This window comes from Lissotriton vulgaris, chromosome 7, assembly GCF_964263255.1.
Source record: "Lissotriton vulgaris chromosome 7, aLisVul1.2, whole genome shotgun sequence".
In the NCBI taxonomy this organism is placed as follows: domain Eukaryota; kingdom Metazoa; phylum Chordata; class Amphibia; order Caudata; family Salamandridae; genus Lissotriton; species Lissotriton vulgaris.
The window spans coordinates 546544710-546566425 of record NC_141695.1 but is presented as its reverse complement, the minus strand read 5'-3'; the positions used below and the strand labels follow the sequence as shown (position 1 = coordinate 546566425).

At 47.1% G+C, this 21716-nt stretch overlaps 1 protein-coding gene across 2 annotated transcripts in view; it reads right to left on the bottom strand.

Annotated features, from left to right (window-relative positions):
* Positions 1 to 3407: 3407 nt before the first annotated feature.
* The window catches only part of STX8 (syntaxin 8), a 1246356-nt gene continuing 1228047 nt past the window's right edge, over positions 3408 to 21716 (bottom strand). For both annotated transcript variants that reach the window (XM_086930625.1, XM_086930626.1), the window contains exon 8: positions 3408 to 5213. In XM_086930625.1, coding sequence (XP_086786751.1) covers positions 5108 to 5213 — 106 coding nt within the window. In that variant the 3' untranslated portion in view covers positions 3408 to 5107. The remainder of the gene's footprint in view (positions 5214 to 21716) is intronic.

Sequence of the window (21716 nt, the reverse complement as noted above, 5' to 3'; positions counted from 1 at the left end):
CCCTCTCCCCCACACTATCCACATCGCGCCGTTCCTCCCGGAGATCAGACGCAAGCTGAGATCGCAGTTCAGCAATGTCCTCATTAATGGCCGAAAATAGCTCGACCATAAAGGCCTTGGTCGCAGGGGCCTCCGGGTCGTCCTTCCGCGGAGACTGAGCCGCCCCGATGATGCGGGCGTCACTGCCACTTTTGGGGCCCCCTCCTGCCCTGCCTTGTTCTTCTTGACCCTGTTCGTCGCCATGATTGGTCCCCAGGGAGCTTGTCGGCAAGCAGCTCGGGCAAGGCAGTGGGCACATCAACGGTCGTCTTGCCCACTCCAAATCCGCCGTCCAAACACAAGGCCCGCACTCGGCCCCACCGCCGGCGAAACACACCACTGGGTGGGAGGCAGGGGACGCCCGCAACCTCCTCGGCTGCAGCGTAGGGCCGCTATCGCCATCGCCGCTCCCTCAGCACGGGCCGCCAACTTGTTTCCCACTCCTGGCTCTTTAGGACTGGCACGGGTCGGCCGCCACAACACCACACAACGCCCTCCGGGGCCGCCCTCACCTCACTGTCTAACTCGGGACCGACAAGTCCGTAAGGCCCCACCGCCTCCGGGCCAATTAGGGGGGGGGGCGCGTCTGCTACTGCCCGCTCCTCACCGTCGAGGGCCTCACCAGATCCACACCGCAGCAGGCCCGTCCACCACCAGTATTAGGCCTCACCAGGCCCGCAGCTGTTCTGCAGGGCCGCTCTCCACGTTGCTACCCCCTCAGGGCCCGTGCGGCCTGCTCAGCTCCCACGCAGTCGGGGGGCGCCTCACCCCCGCTCCGGGGGGCCTCAACTCTCATCATCAGGCCCACCGCGCTTCACGGCTACTGCGGCGCCAGCTCCAGGGCCAGGACCCCACCACCAGCACTGGGTCCCCACCACTCACTGCACTCCCGGGCCCAGCGACGACGCCGGCCCGCCACTAGCCAGTCGCGTAGCCGCATCTTTAAAGGCCATTGTGGGTATAACTACTGTGGCTCTGACCTCAAGAGTTGGAGACGCTTTTGGGATTGGAACCATACTACACTAGTTTGATGCTGGGACATTGAAAGAGGAACCGACAGGGCAAGGGGGACTGCAACTGGTTTATCTGTAGACTTATGGTGGCCTGGGGCTTGTTGTGCTCCAGGAAGAGGCCTATCACTTGGTTGATTTTGCATGGATGTTGCTGGCTTGCAGCTAATTGCCAACTGTAGTGGCCCAGGTCCTAAAGTACACTTCAAGGGACGGTTGGCTGGCTTCCTGTCAAGGAGATCCCAGAGACAAAAGGGATCTTCCCATTTCCATGAGATCTTAAGCACTGCGTAGGGTGCAGCGGAAACCGGTGGCAGTGATCGGTAGTTGGGACTAGGACTGTCCGGATGGACAGCGTCATCACACTGTGCAGAGGTGTGCTTGCAAAGATCAGCAGCCCACTTGAGGTGCCGGAACGTGAGGAGTTTGAGGAGTATGGGGGAAGTTTGCGGAGTCCAATGCCCGTGCTTGCGACCGGAGACCTATACAAGCTTGCACTCCATATCGTGCGGTGTCCGAGGGGTGTTGGAAGACGTTTGCAGAATCTACGAGACCTGAACTGGGTGCTTAGACGTCTCCAACGTCCAGATCGTGAGGACGATAGTGCCTGACATCACGGCCTCTGTCCGAGATCAATGGCTCCCTCTCCTAAGACCCACTCCACGAGGTACTCTGTTGTTGAGAACATTGTGGCTAGACCCAAGGGGTCCCGTGGTGCCTTGTGGACACCTACGGGTAGCTGCCGGGAGCAACTGCAGGTCACACCTTCACTTGAGTGGAAACATTTCTCAAATTTGGAAGTGCGCCAGCTTGCTGTGTCACAACATTTTGCATACAGGGGAACAGTGAGCCTGCACTCATGAAGGTGCCACTGGGTGCCTGACGGCCTAATCTGAATGGATGAAACTAAGTAACTGTTTCCTTCTGCTTTAGATTGTCCGGACAATTTAATCAAGGTATCAACAGCAGGGGCAACGCGTATCGTTGGCTGGTGTGACTGAGGAGCTAGGTCACGAGGTGTAGTCAAAAACCTGTGATTTCTTGTCATTGCAAATGTTGGAGTATGCGATATTGGGAATGTCGTGTTTGATGAATACCTGTGAAGAGCGCATATATGTTCATCCCATTCTGCCGTTCTGCCTCTAATGGGAAGTTCGACAATTGCATATAACCGTAAAGTATATTCAATGTGTATAATGTTTTGATTTCAATGTGTGTGTAATACAAAGACCAGTGTTTTAAACATCCGGTGTGGAGTCTTTTAGTAGTGTACTGAGTGTGTTGCGAGGGTGGTATTGTGCCAATACTCTGCTCTTTGATCCTGAGTATAAGCCTGACTGCTCTGTGCCAAACTACCCAAGAGTGAGCACAGGTTATCGGGCACATGTATCGTACTCATCCTATCTAGGACGGTGGATTCTAATTGACTTTGATGCATCCCAGCCAGCCGGAAACTGCTGGGTTCTAACATTAATGGCAGCAAGTCTTGAAATCCAAGATGGAGTGTAAGATCCCGAATTTGGCCTTCTTCTTAAATTAACAAACAAATGCCACTAACTTCTGAAAATGGGCAAAGATAAGCCTTGTAACCAGCCTTTCAAAAGATGGGTGATTGACCATAGAACATTATTTGAAATTCCCAATCTAAGATCGAGTTTGCAGTCAGTGACATCAGTTTCCTGAAGCAGTTTTAAATTCGGGACATACATTGCTTCACCTTGATTCTTGCTTATGCCCGACGGAAGAAGAAATTTGGTGCCTTGCCGACTTTTTCGCTTTTAATTTTATTGTTCATTTCAGAGCTATAAGACTGGCAAGGAGGTTTTTTTCCAGTTAATGTTATTTTCCTCCCTCTGAAACCCTCTTAATGAGATACACAAAACCTTTCGGGTAAACTATTGTAAAGCAGGGTAACACAGTGAATACTGGTAGCAATCGCTGCTGTTTTGGGCAATCAAGAATTCGGTTCAACTGACCTTCTCAGCGCCAGGTGATAAAACGAAAAACAGGCATTGGAGGAAAGATGGGAACAGTGTTTTGGGTGTGTACAGTGTGATTATCTCAATAAAGGTGTGGGGGGTGGCTGTAAGAACATACTTGTAAGCAGGGACAATAATTCACAACTTTACCCTTTCTCAAATATGAAACCAGTGAAGGTGGTCCAGGAAGGCTCTTTGTTAAGCTGGAAATGTTCATGTTGGTCACAGTCTTTGTAAGACCGATCATGTGGTGGCATTGCTTTAATTAGGGCACAGTTACAAGACACTGTCCCCACTACTAGTTAGGAGCTACTAATAAGCATAACGGTTTTAAAATGCATCAAATCACCAATAAAAACATATAGACAAAATTGCAAGTGTTCCAAGTAGAGATACATTTTTATTTATTCTTATTATTGCCTTGTATTATCTGAAACTTTAGTTGGCACTATGAATGATTTCTGAAAACGATGTCAGGGGTAAATACTTCCCCAATTAGCAGTTGTGATTCAGCCTTACCACACATTTTCAAAATGCAATTTGTTCTGGCCACCTGCCAGTCCCATGGGGCCTCCTTCAGGACATTACAGCAAAAGACAGACTGGTGAGGCTCGGGTAGGACAGCACAGGTGTGAGTATCCAACCTCCAGGCTGAGTGCTCAAATTGGGTCCGTTCCAGGATCCTTAATGAGATGCTCCACCCACCTGTTACGCCATCAAAAGAATTTAACTAGCTGCAACAGAAACTCACAGTAAAGACTGATCATGTAAGATACAGGCAGCTCTGGACTCAATTAAAAGAATGAAAAGAAAACCTGGACCCTCTCACAGAGGTAGTTAAGTTCCCAACTCAATTCAATACTCAGACTCAAAGGTTGAACTCATTTGGCAATGGCAATGGTGACAGTGTGTTATGAATGGGGTCGAGGAGGACTGGATTCATCACTGAGCAACTACAATAGGATAACCTACCATAACAGTCTACACAGGCCAGCAGATGTCCAATTAAGCCTTGTGTAAGCAATGACAGCAACCTGAAATGTTTCTGGTAAAGAGAGTCCTTTCTCATTGAAGACATGCAAGAAGAGACAGCCTACCCAGGAATGAGTAGGACACAAACTACTAATTACTCTTCCAAAACACACAGATCATAGGGAAATGAAAGAAAGGATTGGGGATACTTTTAAAAGCCGCTTTTACAGAAAGGTCAAGTAGGCAACGCTTTTCTGCAGTCCTGTAATCAGTAATCGGCACCTTCCTAGCTTCGTTGTTCCTGTTTAAGCCTGGAGAGATCAACAATGGTAGCTGTCAATAATGCATCACCTTAATATCTGCTTAACATATACAAACACTGCCCAAAGGAATAATAGGGACAGACAGTATCATGTTGAAAATCTGGCCAGCAATGTTTGAATCTTAATCAGGGGCCCTTTAAAAGGAAGGATCGCTGAGATTTAAAAAAAAAAGGTAATGGGAGTACCCAGGTGAGATGGGAAAGCCTAAAAAATGCGGCATTAGGGCTTTGGAAAGGATATGCAACATTGGCAAGAGTGAGGCTTATGGGAAACAACATATTATTAAAAGACATTGGGAAATGCCATCTGATAGTACGTGGCAAGTCCTGTGCACAACTAGGAAACTGGGATTAGCTTATGGCATGAAAGGGGATGTTTCAAAATAGCAAATATCGGATTCAAATGCAATAAGTAAAGAAAAAAAACCCTGTACACCTACCCGCTCATTTGTAAAAAGCGATGAGAATATTTATAAATCGAAGACGCAAGAGGTCAGATCAAAAATATACTGGGAAGGGTTTAGGTAAACATGTGATTAAAATAGTGATTTAATTTAATGAATTGGAGAATTCACATCGCCAGCCATGGATAACAAGTAACTGCAGAAAAACAACTTCAGTGCATAGCTTTCCTTGGAGCGTTCACCGTGATGATCAATTAAGTCTCCCAGATAGCTTCTGTGTTCCCGAGCTTGTAATAAGGCTGGAAGGATGAGGTGCCACTAGATTTGTGTTTCTGGTAATGCAGACATTCTTCTTTTGAGGCAGACTATGGTGCTCCTTGGCTATGGGACAGGACCTCTGTAGAGCTCTCCATCACCGGTTAAGATGTCGGCCAAACAGCCACTACCACAATTGCAATTAGAAGCAAGACGATCACAACTAGCATGCCTGAAACAAACAGCAAAGTGGACAATGTTAATTCAGTTACATAATGGTCATTTTGTAGTTTTCTTTTTCTGTAAAGACAATGTTCTAGTTAAGGACAACACAGGTTCACTGCTTGAATATACAGTAAATATTTGGTACAAGGTCATGTACATTCTTCTGGAAGCCCCCATGCTTGCCGATTTAAAGATCTTTTGGATTAAATCCATTCTTCGTTGATATTACTTTGTTGCTCTTGACCAGTTTTAATGTTGGGGCTCCTGTGGTCAAAGACCATTCTTATAATCTGGGAATTGACTAGAGTCTCAATTAAACTCTGGGATCATAGATTAATGTGATAAATGTCCATATCAAGACACCCGTCTGAACAAGCGCATCTCATTCTAAAACGATGTGTCTTTTTAATGGAATTAAAGTCTTATATTTAATTTTACATTCAGGACAAAGATGCTTCACCTTCTTTAATACTTAACTTCAACCTATAATAGGATGTAAACTAGGTCTAGGCGGTAAATTCTGTTCCGCTTGCGGAATTTGCAGAATCTGGGTAATTTCGCATTCCGCAGAGAACGCGAAATTGCCTAAAATTCTGCGTTCCGCGAACAAGCAATTTCACGTGTTCGCCGAATTCCTGCGTGTTCGCTGAGATTTGTTACCGTTTCGCGGAGATTTGCGTAACGCGATTAGACAAATTACGCCCAACCCTAATGTAAACAGGTCACCAAAAGCAGATGTTTGTTGTGATTGTTTTGATAGTTTAATTACAATATGTATAGTGCAGTGCTGCAAATGAAACTGCCCATAAAAAATCTGGTGGGACAAAACGTATATGGTAGAAAGTGATATTTGCATGTTAGATTATGAAGGTTCACATAATGCACATAAAGCGAACCCGAGACAATAATAATCAATAAAATTGTTATTGCCGATGTGATCATAATCTGTGAGTTGATATCCTCTGTAAGTCAAAAAGTATAAAGGAGAAACTAAAAAATGTATTATGACCATAAAATTAGTTAAATCAATAACTATATTGGTGCTCGGGTAAGATTTAATATATTTGCACCACAACAAACAGCATATTACTGTTTTTCATCACAACAGGATACATTTTAGGTAATCTTCTGAGTTTTTCTGTTTTTATTTCATTCTTACAAGCCTTGTTTCTATTTCTAAAAGTGCCCTATCAAGGATTTGCATCATAGATCTCCCTGATCCTGAAGATCACATTCTGTATGAGAGATGACTTAAAGCTCCAAGGAGTCCATGCTATTTCTTCTTCATACGACTGTCATCAACAGTGCTTACAGCAGACATGTGGAGGCTTATGTGCATAGGATCTTGATTTACAAGTCCATGCCTTCTTCAGAGTATGTGGGCCACTGTCTAAGGTGTCCAGGAATGATCAATAATGTGCAGAAGTATTTTTTTTTATTTGGCAGCCAGATATGACTGCTTCACAGCTTTATGGTGTACAAGTAGATGCATTGTATGTCTATCCTCACCATGCGTGCTCTCGGGCAGTGGGTGGAGGTAAAATCGAAGGTCTTTCTCATTGGTACCTGACCCCTCTCTCATTACCTCTCTCTCTACCCATCTATGTGAACCTACCCCTCCTCCATTTTTCTCATGACTTCACCACTTTGTGTGCTCCTATATATATATCTCTAGCACTCTATCCCCCACTGTACCTCAAATCTCTTTTTACTTCACCCCTCTTTCTGCACCTTAATGCTGTTTGTATCACCCACAAAGCAATACATGGAATGGAACCGCTCTTCATCGGGAATAAAATCACCAAACACATTCAACAAAGGAACATACGCTCTAAAGGGGCATCTCGCCTCAAAATTCCAAGATACAAGAAAAAAAACATGGGTGGCACATTCTTCTCTAATCAAGCAGCCAAACTATGGAACTCTTTACCCCCCAACATAAGATCCACAGACAACCACCTTATCTTCAGAAAACTACTACTACTCAAGAACTGGCTCTTCCCCACATAAGCACCATACACAAGCAGAAATTTACAGCATATTTCTCTGTATATAAGCATTTATTTTCACTATAAATATGTACCTATCTTTGTGTATTGCTTTGTATAAACATGTAGAATAATTATGTTGTTGAAAATAAAATAAAATAAAAAATAAAAATAAAAAAATCTTCTTTAGTCTACATCTACTTACTTCCATTGTGCATCTATGTACCTTCCATGTACTTGGATTTGTGTGTCTGTTACTGTTCTCCTGAAAAAGCATATCCAATGCACTACGCTATTTCTCATCCTGTACCTCTATCAATATCTTTAATCTACATATACCTACCTCCTTTATGCATCTATATATGTTCAATGTACTTATGGATCTATATATTTATCACTTTCTTCTAATTTAGCATTTCAAATGCACTACCCAATTTCTCAGCCTATACTTCTCTCAATACATCCTCTAGCCCAAACTTCTGACTCATCACAAACTTCTTTCTACTACTCTTTCCAATGCACTACGCTATCTCTCACCCTATACATCTATCAATATATCCTCTACATCCATTCTCTCATTTATCCCAAACCCCATACCACTACTATGATCCCCAAAATAACCCTTTCTAGACTCTCTCCTACTCTACCCCACCTTGCATCATCTGATGCCTCTTTTACTATACCGCTCCCCCAAAACAAACCTTTCTAAACTCTTCCCTATGACTCTTCCCCTCAAAACCCCCTTTTTACTCATCCAAAAGCCTCCTCCTACTTTCCTATCTCCTTCTGAGTAACACCTTCGCCACCTCCTCTCAGCCTGTCAACATGTAATTCTTAAAAGTTTCAGCTCCTTGTTGTACCATGGGGCTGATGGCTTCCTTTTATTCTTCATCTGTTTTATAGGGGCATATATGTTCGGCGTATTTGTAATGTGGTTGCAGTAGGTTTGATCGTTCTTATCCACCGGGTCATCAGAAACAAAAAAGTGTGATTTGCGAATATAGAGTCTGGTCTACTTTTTAGTAGTTTCGCCCAGTCTCTTCCCTTGCGGTTGGTCACTGAGCAATTGTTATTTGCTACTTTATGCAGAGTAGTCCTAAAATGAATTAGTGAATGATCCGTCCAGCTTTAAGGTAATACACTGATCACCTCCGCCTCAGTCTGATTTGCAAACAGTAAGTCCAACACATATCCTCCTAAATGGGTAGGGTGTCGTACTAGCTGATATAGACTGAGGTTCTCACATGTTTGCCTCAGGTCTCTCCGATGATTCCCTAGGGTCCCGTTATCCCACAGGTTACAATCCCCTAGGAGCATCATTCTGGAATGTGTAAGGGTCAGGGCAGCGATGGTATCAGCCAGATCTTGATACTGAGTATTTAGGCCAGGAAGTCTGTAACAGACCATTCCAGTTAGAAGCCTTCCCCTTGTCTCTTGTAGCGAGAAACCTAGTAGCTGAATCTCAGCAACCTCTTCAACCTGGAGTGGTACAAAATTCCATCTTTCTTTAAATATTACCCCAACTCCCCCACCTCTTCCAGCGGCCCTGGGATTGTGAAAGATCTTATAGCCGACTGGACAAGCAAGGCCTATCTCTACCAGGGAGTCATTGCTAGTCCATGTCTCTGTGAGAAATAATACATCCAGATCCATGTCTTCTAGCATGTTTGACACCTCCTGGTAGTGTTTTATCAGGGACCTGCAGTTAATCAATTCACACTCTAATGCAACACTGCCCTGTGGCTGAGCTACCTGATGTTCCCCCTCCGCAGCCCTTTCACCGATGTTGAGGCAGTTCTTCCCTGGAGTAGCTTAGCCTACCGTAGCTGGCGCGGGCAGCGGGCTTTCTCATGTCTCTGTATCTACCAGCCTTCTTTTTCTACTTAACGTTCTTTCGCTAGTCTGTTATCTCTACTGTTCTGGCCTTCTTCTTTGTTCACTCCCCCTCCCATTTCTCTAACTCAGCAAAGCCAGAGGTCAGGAAGAGGCAAAGAAGTGTTGACTTAAAAAATAGGATGAAGGACAAGGCAGAGGAAGATCGTTACGAATAAATTATCAAATTTTACCCAAGAGAATGTTGAAAATATCAAAAGGAATTTCTGAATGTATCTGTTGTAGCTAAAATACCAGCTCAGAAGGGGATATATTTGTGAGTACAAATATCTGTTGTTATAAACTAAATGACCATAAAGGTTAAATTGTCCTGGGCCAATTCTACACAATAGGTTTAGATTCTGTGAAGCAGATCATCATTTTTTTTTAATGAGGCAGTACTATTTAGGAATGGGATAACAAATAAAGAAGCTAGTCCATTCACTTTTTTGTTTATTTTGGAAAGTTATGTCTGAGGTAATTAGCTGTCCAATATTTATTTTCAGATGCCCCAGACAGATTGTCAATAAATATGTGTTCCATCCTCCTGGACAACCCTAAATAAAGTGCATGATGTTGTGGTTTCATTATAACATCCAGCAAATACCTAAAAGGATTATGCTACTTTCTCCCCAAAAGCAGGAGTCGCCTGCTAAGACTATTATCACCCTGACAATAGAAATATCTATTTGTTGCACAAATTGCCACTCCTAGATGATAATCTACCACTATTGAAAAGCAATAGCATTGAATTGCCACCTTTCCCAAACCAGTATTGCTGCAATCCACTCATCTCCAAAAGCAAAAGTCGAACCGCACCAACAGTCTCAGAGTCAATGTCTCTGAAATTCAGGATAGAGGCTGAAACATCGGAATCATAGCCTGGATATCCTGGACTCGACACTCAGGAGGGCACTGTGTCCAGAATGACTCCAATGATAAGGAGCGCATGAGAGGGAGTCATGGATGACTTTGGCAGATTGAGAGTGAATCCCAGCGAATGCAGGAGGTTCGTAGTAGTCTGCCTGGGGCGTGTCCGCCTTCAACGGCCAATCGTCGAGGTAAGGAAGTCTGGATTTCCCGGCCTCCACAGATGAACTGCAACCACTGTCATTACTTTCATGAACACCCTAGGGGCACAGGTAAGGCCGAAAGGGAGCACAGCAAACTGAAAGTGCTTCTGGCCCAGGGTGAACAGCAGGTATCGTCTGGCACCAGACAGGAAGAGGATATTGAAATATGTATCCTACAAGTCCAATGCTCCCAGGTCGAGGGCAAACGGGACATCAGCGAGGGTTAGCATTTTGAATTTCCCTTTCCTCGAATTGAGTTTGAGAAGGTGCGGATTTGGGATAGAACAAAGTCCTCCATCCTTCTTAGGCACCAGAAAGTAGCAGGAATAATAACCATGACCTACTTCTCAGGTAGATTTACAAAAGGGGGTGGTGATGAACAGAGTGTCTGAATTGAGCAGACCACTCTTACCCAGTCCAAAGATCAGGGCTTGATCCATCACCGTTATTTATCTCACTGCCCCATCCCAGCTCAGAACATGGCTATATGCAAATCAGTCTGTCCCTGGCCCAGTGCATCATGGGAACAGGGCAGACTAAACTACCAAGCCAATTCTTTACCAGAAAGGAGACAAGCTACCGGGGACCGGTTTCTGGCATTTCAGCCTCTTCGGCCCGGCTTGCTTGAATCCTGATGGAGCAGTGAGAAAGGGACTCATGTCTGAGTATACCCTGCCACACCTATAGTGGCCAAAATCGATTTACAAAAGGGGGTGGTGATGAACAGAGTGTCTGAATTGAGCAGACCACTCTTACCCAGTCCAAAGATCAGGGCTTGATCCATCACCGTTATTTATCTCACTGCCCCATCCCAGCTCAGAACATGGCTATATGCAAATCAGTCTGTCCCTGGCCCAGTGCATCATGGGAACAGGGCAGACTAAACTACCAAGCCAATTCTTTACCAGAAAGGAGACAAGCTACCGGGGACCGGTTTCTGGCATTTCAGCCTCTTCGGCCCGGCTTGCTTGAATCCTGATGGAGCAGTGAGAAAGGGACTCATGTCTGAGTATACCCTGCCACACCTATAGTGGCCAAAATCGATTTACAAAAGGGGGTGGTGATGAACAGAGTGTCTGAATTGAGCAGACCACTCTTACCCAGTCCAAAGATCAGGGCTTGATCCATCACCGTTATTTATCTCACTGCCCCATCCCAGCTCAGAACATGGCTATATGCAAATCAGTCTGTCCCTGGCCCAGTGCATCATGGGAACAGGGCAGACTAAACTACCAAGCCAATTCTTTACCAGAAAGGAGACAAGCTACCGGGGACCGGTTTCTGGCATTTCAGCCTCTTCGGCCCGGCTTGCTTGAATCCTGATGGAGCAGTGAGAAAGGGACTCATGTCTGAGTATACCCTGCCACACCTATAGTGGCCAAAATCGATTTACAAAAGGGGGTGGTGATGAACAGAGTGTCTGAATTGAGCAGACCACTCTTACCCAGTCCAAAGATCAGGGCTTGATCCATCACCGTTATTTATCTCACTGCCCCATCCCAGCTCAGAACATGGCTATATGCAAATCAGTCTGTCCCTGGCCCAGTGCATCATGGGAACAGGGCAGACTAAACTACCAAGCCAATTCTTTACCAGAAAGGAGACAAGCTACCGGGGACCGGTTTCTGGCATTTCAGCCTCTTCGGCCCGGCTTGCTTGAATCCTGATGGAGCAGTGAGAAAGGGACTCATGTCTGAGTATACCCTGCCACACCTATAGTGGCCAAAATCGATTTACAAAAGGGGGTGGTGATGAACAGAGTGTCTGAATTGAGCAGACCACTCTTACCCAGTCCAAAGATCAGGGCTTGATCCATCACCGTTATTTATCTCACTGCCCCATCCCAGCTCAGAACATGGCTATATGCAAATCAGTCTGTCCCTGGCCCAGTGCATCATGGGAACAGGGCAGACTAAACTACCAAGCCAATTCTTTACCAGAAAGGAGACAAGCTACCGGGGACCGGTTTCTGGCATTTCAGCCTCTTCGGCCCGGCTTGCTTGAATCCTGATGGAGCAGTGAGAAAGGGACTCATGTCTGAGTATACCCTGCCACACCTATAGTGGCCAAAATCGATTTACAAAAGGGGGTGGTGATGAACAGAGTGTCTGAATTGAGCAGACCACTCTTACCCAGTCCAAAGATCAGGGCTTGATCCATCACCGTTATTTATCTCACTGCCCCATCCCAGCTCAGAACATGGCTATATGCAAATCAGTCTGTCCCTGGCCCAGTGCATCATGGGAACAGGGCAGACTAAACTACCAAGCCAATTCTTTACCAGAAAGGAGACAAGCTACCGGGGACCGGTTTCTGGCATTTCAGCCTCTTCGGCCCGGCTTGCTTGAATCCTGATGGAGCAGTGAGAAAGGGACTCATGTCTGAGTATACCCTGCCACACCTATAGTGGCCAAAATCGATTTACAAAAGGGGGTGGTGATGAACAGAGTGTCTGAATTGAGCAGACCACTCTTACCCAGTCCAAAGATCAGGGCTTGATCCATCACCGTTATTTATCTCACTGCCCCATCCCAGCTCAGAACATGGCTATATGCAAATCAGTCTGTCCCTGGCCCAGTGCATCATGGGAACAGGGCAGACTAAACTACCAAGCCAATTCTTTACCAGAAAGGAGACAAGCTACCGGGGACCGGTTTCTGGCATTTCAGCCTCTTCGGCCCGGCTTGCTTGAATCCTGATGGAGCAGTGAGAAAGGGACTCATGTCTGAGTATACCCTGCCACACCTATAGTGGCCAAAATCGATTTACAAAAGGGGGTGGTGATGAACAGAGTGTCTGAATTGAGCAGACCACTCTTACCCAGTCCAAAGATCAGGGCTTGATCCATCACCGTTATTTATCTCACTGCCCCATCCCAGCTCAGAACATGGCTATATGCAAATCAGTCTGTCCCTGGCCCAGTGCATCATGGGAACAGGGCAGACTAAACTACCAAGCCAATTCTTTACCAGAAAGGAGACAAGCTACCGGGGACCGGTTTCTGGCATTTCAGCCTCTTCGGCCCGGCTTGCTTGAATCCTGATGGAGCAGTGAGAAAGGGACTCATGTCTGAGTATACCCTGCCACACCTATAGTGGCCAAAATCGATTGTCCCTCACCACCCCTTGTTGTAAATATTTTTGTCCACCCTAAGCGTGGAAGGGTATACTCAGATGTGAGTCCCTTGCTCATTGCACCATCAGGATTCAAGCAAGCCGGGCCGAAGAGGCTGAAATGCCAGAAACCGGTCCCCGGTAGCTTGTTTCCTTCCCAGTGTAAGAATTGGCTTTTGTAGTTTGGTTTGCCCTGTTCCCATCATGCACTGGGACAGGAACAGACTAATTTGCATACAGCCAGGTTCTGAAACTGGGATGGTGCAGTGAGCTAAAAAACGGTGTTGGATCTAGCCCTGATCTCTTGACGGGGTGAGAGTATTCTGTTTAATTCAGAGACTCTGTCCCTCACCACCCCTTGTTGTAAATATTTTTGTCCACCCTAAGCGTGGAAGGGTATACTCAGATGTGAGTCCCTTGCTCATTGCACCATCAGGATTCAAGCAAGCCGGGCCGAAGAGGCTGAAATGCCAGAAACCGGTCCCCGGTAGCTTGTTTCCTTCCCAGTGTAAGAATTGGCTTTTGTAGTTTGGTTTGCCCTGTTCCCATCATGCACTGGGACAGGAACAGACTAATTTGCATACAGCCAGGTTCTGAAACTGGGATGGTGCAGTGAGCTAAAAAACGGTGTTGGATCTAGCCCTGATCTCTTGACGGGGTGAGAGTATTCTGTTTAATTCAGAGACTCTGTCCCTCACCACCCCTTGTTGTAAATATTTTTGTCCACCCTAAGCGTGGAAGGGTATACTCAGATGTGAGTCCCTTGCTCATTGCACCATCAGGATTCAAGCAAGCCGGGCCGAAGAGGCTGAAATGCCAGAAACCGGTCCCCGGTAGCTTGTTTCCTTCCCAGTGTAAGAATTGGCTTTTGTAGTTTGGTTTGCCCTGTTCCCATCATGCACTGGGACAGGAACAGACTAATTTGCATACAGCCAGGTTCTGAAACTGGGATGGTGCAGTGAGCTAAAAAACGGTGTTGGATCTAGCCCTGATCTCTTGACGGGGTGAGAGTATTCTGTTTAATTCAGAGACTCTGTCCCTCACCACCCCTTGTTGTAAATATTTTTGTCCACCCTAAGCGTGGAAGGGTATACTCAGATGTGAGTCCCTTGCTCATTGCACCATCAGGATTCAAGCAAGCCGGGCCGAAGAGGCTGAAATGCCAGAAACCGGTCCCCGGTAGCTTGTTTCCTTCCCAGTGTAAGAATTGGCTTTTGTAGTTTGGTTTGCCCTGTTCCCATCATGCACTGGGACAGGAACAGACTAATTTGCATACAGCCAGGTTCTGAAACTGGGATGGTGCAGTGAGCTAAAAAACGGTGTTGGATCTAGCCCTGATCTCTTGACGGGGTGAGAGTATTCTGTTTAATTCAGAGACTCTGTCCCTCACCACCCCTTGTTGTAAATATTTTTGTCCACCCTAAGCGTGGAAGGGTATACTCAGATGTGAGTCCCTTGCTCATTGCACCATCAGGATTCAAGCAAGCCGGGCCGAAGAGGCTGAAATGCCAGAAACCGGTCCCCGGTAGCTTGTTTCCTTCCCAGTGTAAGAATTGGCTTTTGTAGTTTGGTTTGCCCTGTTCCCATCATGCACTGGGACAGGAACAGACTAATTTGCATACAGCCAGGTTCTGAAACTGGGATGGTGCAGTGAGCTAAAAAACGGTGTTGGATCTAGCCCTGATCTCTTGACGGGGTGAGAGTATTCTGTTTAATTCAGAGACTCTGTCCCTCACCACCCCTTGTTGTAAATATTTTTGTCCACCCTAAGCGTGGAAGGGTATACTCAGATGTGAGTCCCTTGCTCATTGCACCATCAGGATTCAAGCAAGCCGGGCCGAAGAGGCTGAAATGCCAGAAACCGGTCCCCGGTAGCTTGTTTCCTTCCCAGTGTAAGAATTGGCTTTTGTAGTTTGGTTTGCCCTGTTCCCATCATGCACTGGGACAGGAACAGACTAATTTGCATACAGCCAGGTTCTGAAACTGGGATGGTGCAGTGAGCTAAAAAACGGTGTTGGATCTAGCCCTGATCTCTTGACGGGGTGAGAGTATTCTGTTTAATTCAGAGACTCTGTCCCTCACCACCCCTTGTTGTAAATATTTTTGTCCACCCTAAGCGTGGAAGGGTATACTCAGATGTGAGTCCCTTGCTCATTGCACCATCAGGATTCAAGCAAGCCGGGCCGAAGAGGCTGAAATGCCAGAAACCGGTCCCCGGTAGCTTGTTTCCTTCCCAGTGTAAGAATTGGCTTTTGTAGTTTGGTTTGCCCTGTTCCCATCATGCACTGGGACAGGAACAGACTAATTTGCATACAGCCAGGTTCTGAAACTGGGATGGTGCAGTGAGCTAAAAAACGGTGTTGGATCTAGCCCTGATCTCTTGACGGGGTGAGAGTATTCTGTTTAATTCAGAGACTCTGTCCCTCACCACCCCTTGTTGTAAATATTTTTGTCCACCCTAAGCGTGGAAGGGTATACTCAGATGTGAGTCCCTTGCTCATTGCACCATCAGGATTCAAGCAAGCCGGGCCGAAGAGGCTGAAATGCCAGAAACCGGTCCCCGGTAGCTTGTTTCCTTCCCAGTGTAAGAATTGGCTTTTGTAGTTTGGTTTGCCCTGTTCCCATCATGCACTGGGACAGGAACAGACTAATTTGCATACAGCCAGGTTCTGAAACTGGGATGGTGCAGTGAGCTAAAAAACGGTGTTGGATCTAGCCCTGATCTCTTGACGGGGTGAGAGTATTCTGTTTAATTCAGAGACTCTGTCCCTCACCACCCCTTGTTGTAAATATTTTTGTCCACCCTAAGCGTGGAAGGGTATACTCAGATGTGAGTCCCTTGCTCATTGCACCATCAGGATTCAAGCAAGCCGGGCCGAAGAGGCTGAAATGCCAGAAACCGGTCCCCGGTAGCTTGTTTCCTTCCCAGTGTAAGAATTGGCTTTTGTAGTTTGGTTTGCCCTGTTCCCATCATGCACTGGGACAGGAACAGACTAATTTGCATACAGCCAGGTTCTGAAACTGGGATGGTGCAGTGAGCTAAAAAACGGTGTTGGATCTAGCCCTGATCTCTTGACGGGGTGAGAGTATTCTGTTTAATTCAGAGACTCTGTCCCTCACCACCCCTTGTTGTAAATATTTTTGTCCACCCTAAGCGTGGAAGGGTATACTCAGATGTGAGTCCCTTGCTCATTGCACCATCAGGATTCAAGCAAGCCGGGCCGAAGAGGCTGAAATGCCAGAAACCGGTCCCCGGTAGCTTGTTTCCTTCCCAGTGTAAGAATTGGCTTTTGTAGTTTGGTTTGCCCTGTTCCCATCATGCACTGGGACAGGAACAGACTAATTTGCATACAGCCAGGTTCTGAAACTGGGATGGTGCAGTGAGCTAAAAAACGGTGTTGGATCTAGCCCTGATCTCTTGACGGGGTGAGAGTATTCTGTTTAATTCAGAGACTCTGTCCCTCACCACCCCTTGTTGTAAATATTTTTGTCCACCCTAAGCGTGGAAGGGTATACTCAGATGTGAGTCCCTTGCTCATTGCACCATCAGGATTCAAGCAAGCCGGGCCGAAGAGGCTGAAATGCCAGAAACCGGTCCCCGGTAGCTTGTTTCCTTCCCAGTGTAAGAATTGGCTTTTGTAGTTTGGTTTGCCCTGTTCCCATCATGCACTGGGACAGGAACAGACTAATTTGCATACAGCCAGGTTCTGAAACTGGGATGGTGCAGTGAGCTAAAAAACGGTGTTGGATCTAGCCCTGATCTCTTGACGGGGTGAGAGTATTCTGTTTAATTCAGAGACTCTGTCCCTCACCACCCCTTGTTGTAAATATTTTTGTCCACCCTAAGCGTGGAAGGGTATACTCAGATGTGAGTCCCTTGCTCATTGCACCATCAGGATTCAAGCAAGCCGGGCCGAAGAGGCTGAAATGCCAGAAACCGGTCCCCGGTAGCTTGTTTCCTTCCCAGTGTAAGAATTGGCTTTTGTAGTTTGGTTTGCCCTGTTCCCATCATGCACTGGGACAGGAACAGACTAATTTGCATACAGCCAGGTTCTGAAACTGGGATGGTGCAGTGAGCTAAAAAACGGTGTTGGATCTAGCCCTGATCTCTTGACGGGGTGAGAGTATTCTGTTTAATTCAGAGACTCTGTCCCTCACCACCCCTTGTTGTAAATATTTTTGTCCACCCTAAGCGTGGAAGGGTATACTCAGATGTGAGTCCCTTGCTCATTGCACCATCAGGATTCAAGCAAGCCGGGCCGAAGAGGCTGAAATGCCAGAAACCGGTCCCCGGTAGCTTGTTTCCTTCCCAGTGTAAGAATTGGCTTTTGTAGTTTGGTTTGCCCTGTTCCCATCATGCACTGGGACAGGAACAGACTAATTTGCATACAGCCAGGTTCTGAAACTGGGATGGTGCAGTGAGCTAAAAAACGGTGTTGGATCTAGCCCTGATCTCTTGACGGGGTGAGAGTATTCTGTTTAATTCAGAGACTCTGTCCCTCACCACCCCTTGTTGTAAATATTTTTGTCCACCCTAAGCGTGGAAGGGTATACTCAGATGTGAGTCCCTTGCTCATTGCACCATCAGGATTCAAGCAAGCCGGGCCGAAGAGGCTGAAATGCCAGAAACCGGTCCCCGGTAGCTTGTTTCCTTCCCAGTGTAAGAATTGGCTTTTGTAGTTTGGTTTGCCCTGTTCCCATCATGCACTGGGACAGGAACAGACTAATTTGCATACAGCCAGGTTCTGAAACTGGGATGGTGCAGTGAGCTAAAAAACGGTGTTGGATCTAGCCCTGATCTCTTGACGGGGTGAGAGTATTCTGTTTAATTCAGAGACTCTGTCCCTCACCACCCCTTGTTGTAAATATTTTTGTCCACCCTAAGCGTGGAAGGGTATACTCAGATGTGAGTCCCTTGCTCATTGCACCATCAGGATTCAAGCAAGCCGGGCCGAAGAGGCTGAAATGCCAGAAACCGGTCCCCGGTAGCTTGTTTCCTTCCCAGTGTAAGAATTGGCTTTTGTAGTTTGGTTTGCCCTGTTCCCATCATGCACTGGGACAGGAACAGACTAATTTGCATACAGCCAGGTTCTGAAACTGGGATGGTGCAGTGAGCTAAAAAACGGTGTTGGATCTAGCCCTGATCTCTTGACGGGGTGAGAGTATTCTGTTTAATTCAGAGACTCTGTCCCTCACCACCCCTTGTTGTAAATATTTTTGTCCACCCTAAGCGTGGAAGGGTATACTCAGATGTGAGTCCCTTGCTCATTGCACCATCAGGATTCAAGCAAGCCGGGCCGAAGAGGCTGAAATGCCAGAAACCGGTCCCCGGTAGCTTGTTTCCTTCCCAGTGTAAGAATTGGCTTTTGTAGTTTGGTTTGCCCTGTTCCCATCATGCACTGGGACAGGAACAGACTAATTTGCATACAGCCAGGTTCTGAAACTGGGATGGTGCAGTGAGCTAAAAAACGGTGTTGGATCTAGCCCTGATCTCTTGACGGGGTGAGAGTATTCTGTTTAATTCAGAGACTCTGTCCCTCACCACCCCTTGTTGTAAATATTTTTGTCCACCCTAAGCGTGGAAGGGTATACTCAGATGTGAGTCCCTTGCTCATTGCACCATCAGGATTCAAGCAAGCCGGGCCGAAGAGGCTGAAATGCCAGAAACCGGTCCCCGGTAGCTTGTTTCCTTCCCAGTGTAAGAATTGGCTTTTGTAGTTTGGTTTGCCCTGTTCCCATCATGCACTGGGACAGGAACAGACTAATTTGCATACAGCCAGGTTCTGAAACTGGGATGGTGCAGTGAGCTAAAAAACGGTGTTGGATCTAGCCCTGATCTCTTGACGGGGTGAGAGTATTCTGTTTAATTCAGAGACTCTGTCCCTCACCACCCCTTGTTGTAAATACTACTTCTCAGGTAGGCACCCTCTCTATGGCTCCCTTGGCCAATAGAACCTGCACTTCTTGGGGGAACAATGAGATCGTCCTCCGTCAACCAATTGTATGTGGGTGGCATGGGTGGGGGGTAGTCACAAAGGGGAGGGAGTAGCCTCTTTGAACAATCTGGAAGACCAAACAGTCTGATGTCACATGCCGCCAGTATGGAAGGTGTTGGAAAATCCTGCCTTCCACTGGATGATCATGGTGGTTGGAGGGCAAACTAAAGAGATTGTGCTGGCAGAGGCTGTCGGGGGAGTAGTGGACTGACTTTACTCCTGCCCGCCTGCTCCATGCTGTCTGTGGGACCTGGGCCTTTGGCCACGCAAAGGCTGGGAAGCCAGTTAGCTGCGGTGAATGGGAGGGTAAGGGCGCAGTTGGAGATCCTTCCAAAGCCACAAAAGGGGCAGATTGTGGTTAACAAGAGGCCATAAACAAGCCCAAGGACCTGGCCATAGCTCTTCTGTCCTTAAAGCACTCTGGCACTGAATCTGCCTTCTCTCCAAAGAGGCAAGAGCCATCAATGGCCATGTCCCTGAGGGAAGACTGGGCATCCCCTGAAAAAAAGTTGCTCTCAGCCAGGCGTAGTGCCACAAAGCCACGGACGAGGAAATCGCTCAGCCCGGCGAGTCGGTGGTGTTGAGCCCACACCTCATGGTGAACTTTTCTGCATCTTACCCGTCTTCAACAGTCGGGGTGAGTATGGCTCTGGCCTCCTCCAAGACCATAGGCAGCACTTGTGCAATCGAGTCCCATATATCGTATGAGAACAACATCCAGAAATGCACGTGGTGTTCACCAACCACAATGCTAGGCTGGTGGAAAAGAGCATTCTCTTGCCAACTGTGTACAGCCTTTTTGATTCCTTATCCGGTGCAGTGGTAGGGAATGAGCGGGGTTATTCCTGGACATGAAGGCTTGGACCATCTACCTATCCGGGGTGGAGTTCTGGGTGAGGAAACTGGGCTCCCCAGGACAGGGGCGAAGGCGGTTGGCAATCGTCCTATGCACAGGAGCCCCTGTGCAGGGCTTGGACCAGGCCCCAAGTAGGACATCTGTAAGGGCTTCATTAAATGGAAGAAGGGGTTCGGAAGGGGTGAGTCCTGGCTCAAATACCTCTGTCAAGACGTTTGTCTTGACTGTCATTTTGGGCAACTGAAAGTCAAAGACCTCAGCTGACCTAAGCACCACCACTGGAAAAGAGGCTCCCTTTCCGTAGTCATGGTGTTAGGAGAGATCTCACTAGTATTGGGTGAGGTGTCTGCCCCCGCCAGTTTCTCCTCCCAGTTGTCCTGTTCCTGCTCTTCCTCAGGGAAATGGTAACCATAAGGGGGCATAGACCCCTCTCATTCTTCTACCTCTCCAGGCCTATAAGGTAAATAAGGTACTGGCTCCTCTCAGGGAAGCATGGACTGGCCGGTGTCGGCATCAGTAGATGTCCATCCAGCTCCATGTCAAAGTCGGGAATAACAATGGGGAAATTGCTGCCTAGGGTCATCAACAGCGTTAACACAGGCGTCAAGGAAGGTCTTGGTCTCGCCGAAGGCTCTGCTCTTGATCCAGCAAGGGATCCATGGGGCCCGACTGGCCCAGAGGGCGAACCCACCAATGTGGATCCAGTAGTGCCCCTCCCACACCCGTGGGACCCAAATGTGCTTCTGAGGGGACGAGCCACCTAAATATGAGGTGTCTGGCCTCAAACTGGGCAGGGGTTGCTCTGGCTCCAGGGAAGCGCAGAGCAGACCCAGATTCAGGTTCCACCAACTCGAGTGACCTGGAGTGCTGAGGTTCCTGCATCTCTTCTGAAGACATTGACGGACCCAGTGAAGTCGAAGATCTCTTGGATTTCTTATGTTTGTGGATTTCCCCAACAATTTTAAGAGTAATAACGATCAGGATGGGCTCCGCGAACGGTCCTGGGACCTTCTGCACAAATGGGACCTCGAACATCAAGGAGTCGACTGACACTGGGTGGTGAGGAGCTTGAGGAGAGCTCTCTCAGCAGCTTGGGCAGCATGGCATGGCAGTCCTCACAGATTTTTGAGTCGTGGTACCCCTCAATGTACCACAAACACACCAGGTGGGGGTCTGTCACAGACATCTACTCATGACAGGCCCCACATGGCTTGAAACCAGCTAGTTTCTTAGATGATATAACTACATACAAGGAGTAGATCTCAAAGAAAGTTGACAAAACGTTGCTAAAAGTCAGTTAAAAAATGAAAGAGGAGTAGCTCAGTCCTGCACTATCTGGTACGTAAAAGAAAGAACTGACATCAATGAGTCAAAGTAGCGCCTATATAGGTACGCATGTCACTTCCGCCGTGGACTATGCCATGCGGAGTAGAACCTCACCACCTACCAGCACAGAGGGGTACTGCTCGAAATATTTTCCAGATCCAGTCTGGCACCTGAGGATAATTCTATGGTAACGAACTCGCGGACAGAAGTCTCTATCAGATAGAATGACACGAGCACCATTTTATTTTGCTTTTTTACTTACTGTAAAAGAAGGCGGGTGCAGAGC